General features: G+C 33.2%; 1 protein-coding gene across 1 annotated transcript; it reads right to left on the bottom strand.

Annotated features, from left to right (window-relative positions):
* Positions 1–4,929: 4,929 nt before the first annotated feature.
* LOC100785348 (glycosyltransferase family 92 protein RCOM_0530710) lies at positions 4,930–6,974 on the bottom strand. Its single transcript, XM_003530619.4, has one exon. The coding sequence runs from the start codon at positions 6,702–6,704 to the stop codon at positions 4,992–4,994; it is 1,713 nt and encodes a 570-aa protein (XP_003530667.1). The 5' UTR covers positions 6,705–6,974; the 3' UTR covers positions 4,930–4,991.
* Between the last annotated feature and the right edge of the window lie 1,307 nt (positions 6,975–8,281).

The following is an 8,281-nucleotide window of genomic DNA, read 5'->3' as shown; positions in this document are numbered from 1 at the left end:
ACAGTGAATAAATACATGATCATCTCTATTATCTTTTCATAATTATTGAAAAAAAAATATCAAAACAGAATCACAAATAAAAAAGGAGAAAATATATAGGGATTTGAATCAATTACAATGTAAATTCAAATCATATCTAATTCCTACAATTAATGGATTCTAACACCCCTCTCAAGTTGGTGCATGGATGTCACACATTTCCAACTTGTCAAGAGAATTACTAAAGGCCTTGAATGTTACTGCCTTGGTCAGCATATCACCAAGTTGTTGTTCTAATTTTACAAAAGGAAAGACAATAATATCATCTTCAATCTTCTCTTTGATGAAATGCCTGTTAATTTCCACATGTTTTGTACAATCATGTTGGACGTGGTTGTTAGCAATCTCTATGGATGATTTATTATCACAGTAAAGCTTCATTGCATCCTTTTGTTCATATCCAATATCCTTAAAGAGACTTTCAACTCCACGATTCAACCTTTGAACTCCACGAGATTCTTCTTCCACAAGCATTTTTTCCATCTTCCAGCAATTCTCTTCCACGAGTGAGGCAACAAAAGTGTCATCTTCTCCAATGAGGTAGTCTAGGTACAACATATTTTTCCTTATTTGTGAAGCATTTTCATTTATGGACCCCTCCAGAAGGAAATATCGGGAATGGTACCCGTAATAGGTATTTTGGAAGCTGAATTTGCACTTGCGAAGTGGCTATTCTAGGATAAAATTGGTTTTCGGAATATGTGTTTCAGAATACACAAAATATGCTTTCAAAATGCCTATTTTGGAAACATGTTTTTTGCCTCTGTATCCCTTAATTCAGAATGTTAAAAGTGTTAATGGAATCCCTAATCCAGAAGTATACTTTATGGTTTTTGGATAGCTTATTCCAGAATCTATTGTGTTTCGGAATGACCATTCTGAAAGTATACTTTATAGCTTCCAGAATAGGTGTTCCATAAGTATAATGTACTTTTACGGAATGGTTGTTCCGGAAACAAAATTTCCATTTCCGGATTGGCTGTTCCGGAAGTAGACGTAATTTGCATAATTATAACTTTGATTATTTGTGTTTGTTTTCAATTTTAGTTTGTATGAAGGACGATTACTTAAGCAAGATGTCTGATGAAGTTGACATGGATATTGATATGAATGTGGATGACATAGTTAAAAATGAAGATTGTAGCAAAAATTTTACAACAATGAACGTAATTTTATTGTGTTATGTTGAATTATTTAATGCTTGAAAGGCGAATTTGACTAAAATATGTTGTATGTTGTTTATGTAGGTTTTTCATACTTGAGATGAGTTATTGAAATGAGCTCAGGCAGTTGCATTTGATTTGAGTTTTGTTATTGTCATTTTGAGGTCAAACTTTTCAAATGAGCAATATGGAAGGAAGACATTTGTTGTCTTGGGTTGTGAAAGGGGTAGAAAATATAGACAATACAAAAGAGATACAAAGATGACTACTGGGACTAGAAAATGTGATTGTCCCTTTAGGTTGAGAGGAAGACCACTGAAGAATGGTGAATGACGGATAGTTAGGGTGTTGTGTGGGTTTCATAATCATGATGTTGTTGAGATATTGGTCGACCATCCATATGTTGGTCGACTAATGAATTATGAGAAGACAATGCTTGTTGATATGTCAAAGAGTATGGTGAAGTCTAAAAATATTCTCCTAAAATTGAAAGAGCATAATGAAAAAAATGTCACAACTATCAGACAATTGTATACTGCCAGAATTACATATCGGAGATCTCAAAAGGCCCCCAAAACAAAAATGCAACATTTAATGAATTTGTTAGAGCATGATATGCATATTCATTGGCATGTGATGAATGATGAAGAAGTTGTGCGTGACAATGTTTGGACACATCTTGATGCGGTAAAATTGTTGAATGCATTTAATAATGTTCTGATGGATACAACATACAAAACCAACAGGTATATGCTACCTTTGCTTGAGTTTGTTGGTGTTACAAGTATTGGGCGGCTAACACTTTCTGTTGCTTTTGCTTACTTGGAAGCTGAACATGAAAATAACTTTGTTTGGGCACTTGAAAGGTTTAGAGGCCTTTTTCATAGAGTTGATGGATTGCTAGAAGTGATTGTCACAGACAAAGATTTAGCCTTGATGAATGCAGTAAAAATTGTGTTTTTTGAGTCACATAATTTGTTGTGCCAATTTCATATTGATAGAAATGTGAAAGCAAAGTGCAAACAACATGTAACTCCCAAAGAGGCATGGGATCAAGTGATGAAGGCTTGAGAAACTGTTATGGATTATCCTACAGAGTCTGACTATGAAGATTGTTTGTGTAAGTTTGAAGTTCTTTGTGAACCATGTCATGAGTTTGTTGAGCATGTGAAAAATACTTGGTTGATGCCTCACAAGGAAAATTTTTTAAAGGCATGGACAAATAAAGTGATGCACTCGGGGAACACAACAACCAACAAGTATTTGACTTATAACTCATTATCTATTAAATTGGTGTTTGTATACAATCTTCATTTATTGAAATGTTTGTGTCAAAATTTATCTGTAGGGTTAAGTCTACCCATTGGTCCTTGAAGAGGTTGCTCCAAACTAGCATGGGAGACTTATGTAAATGTTAGGATGCAATGAACAACATGATTGTTATCCGGCATAATCAAATTAGATCCTCATTTGAGCATAGCGTTCACATTGTCAGTCACACATTTAATGTACAAATGTACAAGCGACTATGTGGATTTGTTTCTAGGTATCCATTGAGTCATATTGCACATAAGGTTGATAGAATGAAGTCTGTTGGTGTAGACATGTCTCGTTGTGGGTGCATTGTAAGTTAGTAGTTTACCATGCCACCATATACTTCCTAAGCTACATGATCAACATGTAAGCTAAGCAGTGACATGTCCTTAAGGCCACCAGGTGGTTCTGGCTTTTGTGGTCCAGAAGCTGTACATAATCAACATGTTCAATAGGCTCTACTTGCTCAACAACCTGAACATGGTGAACATGCTCCATTTGCATAGGTTGCTCCAAAGGCTCAACCACTTGAGCTTCTACATGTCACCTTCATTCATACATTATGGTCTAATGTGGTTGTCATTGTCATCATCACCATCAAAACTAACTCTTTTTGTACATGCCATCTAGACATTAATTTTATATCATTAGATTCTATAAGCAAATTCATAATATAAATAAAGTGTTACTAGTTCAGCATTGTGATAATAGGCTAAAAGCAACAACTTATACAATAAAAGATAGAAAACATCAACTATTTATCTGTACTTATTTCCCACATAATTTTATATGTTCAAGGACTATTGTTTACAAAATATGAAACACACATTTCAAAAATAGGCAATCAAGCTAACCATAAGTTGTATATTTTCTTCTTAGCATATATTTGTAAAACATCCTTTGACATCGCGTGATTGAATTTGAAACCTAAAGCACATGCGGGATATCCTATGTCCTATGATGATAGTCTAATACTCCCTTTGTCTCAAAAAAATGATTGTATGTAAGAAAAAAATTTCTTAAAATAATTGTTATTTTATCTTTTTAATAAAATATTAATTTTTAACTTATAGTCTTATAATATTTATGATATGGACAACAAAAATTATAAATAAATTAATAAAATTATTATTATCTTTCGTTTATTTATTATTTTTTGATGTGTAAAATAATTTAAAACAATAATTATAATAGAAAAGATGAAATACTTTCTTTTTTAAGAAAAAAATCCTTCAACACTCAATTGTGTTTAAGTACAAGTTGCCAAATTATCCTACCTGTGATTCATTCTTTTTTTTAGCGAGGTATTGTTCAACTTGTACTTGTAATTTATTATAATAAAAATATTTAATTACTCATTTAGTTCTTATAGTTTTTAAACTTATTCATTTTAATCTCTATAATTAATAAATGAATTTTTTTAGTCCCTGAAATCTATACTCTAATTTCCAAAAAATCTCTACCGTTAATTTTTTTTAAAACTCCATTAGTTAAAGAATTTTAACGGTAAAGATCTTTTGAAAATTAAAATGTAAATGTTAGAGACTAAAAAATTTATTATCTATATAGACTAAAATAAATAAGTTTAGAAATCATAAAAATTAAATGAATAATTAAACCTAATAAAACTAATTCAAGGTTAATACTTAAACTACTCATTAATAGTAAATATTATAATAGTCGCAGCAAGTGCGTGTGCCATAAATACACAGCTTAATAAGCTCCGTGTGCGTGTTTCATATCTACAAATATATGACTTAATATATGAATAAAATTCCCTTTTTGACAAGTGAGAATCCTTCAAGCGGGACATGTTTCATATCTATAAATTCATTATTAAAAAAAAATCCATAAATTCATTTTTAAAAAATGAGTTACAGAGAAGCAGCCCCAAAAACACTGAAACAAAATAAATATCCATGTGTGTGCTTTACACGAATTTCGTAGATACAAGCACTCTGATCACCGAGTGCGTATCATATAATACAGAATTTATCATGCTATATACGAAATTAATCATCCTATAAATGATATATTTACATTCTTTTTTCTTTTTCTGACGTCATTCATTACAATTTTTATATTCTTTCTCTTTTCTTTGGACCTCCTTACACTACTGGTTATCCACTTATCGTGGTCTTATATTATATTCCAAGTGTCATGATCACTTGAACGAAACTCCTGTAATAATAAATAATATTTAATTATTCGTTTAATCTCTGAATCTGTACAGCCTTTAAGTTTCAGTTCCTATAAGTAGAGACATTGCTGATTTTAGTCTCCATCTATATTTTTTTTAATTTATTTTAATCTCTGTCATCCAAAATGATAAAAATGAAATTAGATTAAAAAAAAAAATGCAGGGTCTAAACAAACCTAAAAGTGTATATTTGAGACTAGAATGAATAATTTGTAAGGACAGAACCAAAAACTTATAGAGAATTAGAGATTGAATGAAATAACTAAACTGAGTATTTATTTTGATGACCTTTCCCAGGGCAACAACCCTGTTTCTTGATCAGCAAAATTAGAAAGAAGAAAGTCCTTGAGACGAGTGTCCCAAACCTCACAAAATCTCAACCTCCAATCACTTGGTTCAATTGCTTCTGTTCCCAGCCCAGGAGCTCTGTCCTTTGATCCTATGTTTGCATCCTCCTTCCAATCCACCACATACGTAGCAACCCTTCTGAAAAACTTGGCCTTAAAAATTTCCCAAACCTGGTACTTATAGTGGTTTATAACCGCAACCGATTGAGGCATGTTAAGTGATCCAAACCCCTCTTTTAATTCAAAATGGTGCACCACATTCAAAAGACTAGCATGAAGCAAATCAGGCCGTACAATCGACTTGTGCCTCTCCGGCGTCCGAAGCCGACACGTATACCCTACGCTCACTCCATTTCTAGGGTGAGTCCTTAACTCCGAGGGACCGAAATTAAGACACCCTGTCCTTATTTCCGCAATCGAATTCGATAAATTCCCCACAGTTGATATTAGAGCATTCTGTTTCATTTCTCTCAAGTAGAAAAACTCGTCCACGTCAAAGAACCCAACCCACTTACATTCCTCTTTTGCCCTCAAACTACAATGCGAAAACCCTGCTTCTTGGCTCTTAATCCAAGGCCAAACAACTCTATTAATATTGTAACCTTTTACCTCAAGCTCTCGAACCACGTCATCAATTTCATCGTCGCTGTTGTTATCGTATATATACCATTTCTCCACGCCGAGCCACGCGTGGTAAATAACCCACTCTTTCATCGCACGTGCCTGGTTCCACACCATGGTACACGCGCAAAGTTCTAACTTGTTCTTGTTCATGTTCATGTTCACTCTGTTTATTTGTTTTCTGTACCCGCCAATTTTAGCGACCGAGTCGAAAATAGCCTCGTGCCGCACGTGACTCACGCTGACGCTTATTATTCCGCGAGCCTCGTGTGGGCTGTTCTGAATACTCTGCGGCAGCGCGCACCGCACGACTTCCTGCGCCGCCGCAACGGCTTTTGTTGTTTGCCAATGCTTGCCGTTTTGAGGTCCGAAGTGGCATCGGAGTAGGCCTTCGTCGGATATTTGGTGTGGTCGGAGGTTTAGTCCTTTGACGAAGACAACTGCGGTGTCACCGTCTAAGGCTACCTCGTACGCTAGCTTGTCGAAGCTATGCGGCACGGTCGGTTGAACCGGGAACCGGAAAGGCTGGCGATCGTCGTCTCCGCTGCGCCATCTCAAGTCGACGGCGGAGAATTTTTTGCCGGGGAGCGGACACCTTGCTATGGACCGGAACTCGTCGTAGCGGTCCGTGGAAAGAACCGGAAGGACGAGAACGTCGAAAACCGGGTTCGAGTTCGACGGAGTCGAACCCTTGACGAGGTTGTAATAAACGCAGTGGAAATGTTTAGGAGAAAAAACATGAGGGTTGGAGAGCGTGAGAAGCACGTGATCGGGGAAGAGGATGCGATCGAGCACGTGGAGGGAGGAAACTGGTAATTTGGTGGTGGGAAATGGAGTGGGTGTGGGGAAAGTACTCAAAGTAGAGGGTTGGAGGGAGGTGTGAGAGTAAAAAGAGTGGTGCGAGGAGGAAAAGAAGAAGAGGAAGAGGAAGAAAGAAAAACAGAGGAAAAGTGATTTTTGCGCCAGCGTGTGATTCTGATTCTGATTCCTCTTGCGGGTTTGGTCTGGTGATGAGTCCATAACTACGTGGGTGGTGAGTATGCGAGAGAGGGTAAAAAATAGGGAGAAACGGATATGGAGTCACCTGTTTGGAAGGGGATAGGGGAAAGGGAAAAGGGAAGGAAAAAAGAGTGAATTTGATGTGGGAAAGCATTGAGCCGTCAAGAGAGAACAGAGAAATAAAATAGAATGAATCAATGAATGAATGAATGTCTTCTCCTCCACTCTTGGCAATGGACAAAAAATAAACACAAGGATTGAACGTCTTCTCCACTACTCTTTCGCATAGGAGAACGACTAATATTGGGGCGGCGATTGACTATATAAGTGGAAAATTTGAAATAAATATTAGTGGACTTTTATGAGAACTAAATTAGAAAATAAATGTGATACACAAAAAATGATTTGAATGGCCTCCACGGATGTCTATGTGATATTTAAAAATAAATAAAATATTTAATTACACTTAGAGATTCCTCAGCTTCATCTAATACTTTCTCGTGATACAAAATACAATCATTCTTACAATAATTTATATAATATAATTTTTTGTTTTTGTTTATTCTGAGATATAATAAATGATGTGTAAGAGAAATAAAAAAAGGTTATTGTGCATACTTTTTTTAAGAGTATTTATTGTACATACTATCGTATCAATTTTTTTTTATACGTAAGAAACAAATACATCATTTATCAAAAATCAATCAAAATAGTTAAATTAATTTATTTTGACTAATATTAACATAAATTTAAATTTTATTTCAAAAGTATTTATATGATTATTATTTTTTTATTTTGGGTTAGAAACTATAGATGTTGGTCTAAATAATTTTTATATCAAAGTGATAATTAGATAAAGTGATATTACCATAATCCGTTTATAACTTAATAAATTAATGTATCTATTTTTAAGAGAAATGAGTGATATCTTATTAATAGACTTCATAGTAAGTTAAAAATATATTTTTTTAAAGCAAGTTGAAAATATAAAAATTAATAATTAATATATTTAAGAGTAATCATATGTTTAATTCTAAAACGAATGCTACATTTATTTCTTATATAAAACAACAGAAATAATATTGTACAGATAAAATTTCTCATTATAAATTTTGTTTAGTTGTTTATTGGAAACTAATTTATAATTTTTTTATATTAATTTTTTTTAATAAGTATGTTTTTATTTATGAGTCACTTTTTTAGTTCAATAAATAATAGGTATAATGTATAGAATATATTAATGTTTTAGATTTTAAGAATCTAACTTTATTTTGTTTCCATGTAAACAAAAAAAAAAACTTTATTTTGTATGCAAAGTATTTTGAAAACATCATGTTTAGATTATTTAGGAGTTTAACTTTGTCTTATATGAAAAAGTATTTTGAAAACATAATTTTTACTCTTCCCATATATGTAGTCACTACAAATTAAAACCACAAATATATTAATGATTAAAGAAATAAAAACATTTAAAATTAATAAAAAAATTTAAGAAAAATACAAATATGTTTCATTAATGTTAGGGGTAATTTTGCAAAACTATATGAATTTAGAACAAATATAATACAATTAATTAAATTAAATTAAATTAAATTTTT

Source organism: Glycine max, chromosome 8 (assembly GCF_000004515.6).
Source record: "Glycine max cultivar Williams 82 chromosome 8, Glycine_max_v4.0, whole genome shotgun sequence".
Classification (NCBI taxonomy): domain Eukaryota; kingdom Viridiplantae; phylum Streptophyta; class Magnoliopsida; order Fabales; family Fabaceae; genus Glycine; species Glycine max.
Note: the sequence above shows the minus strand (reverse complement) of the source record. Positions and strands in the feature narration are given on the sequence as shown.

Coding starts and splice junctions, on each gene's coding strand:
- LOC100785348 (XM_003530619.4), bottom strand. CDS start 6,704: ATGGACTCATCACCAGACCAAACCCGCAAGAGGAATCAGAATCAGAAT.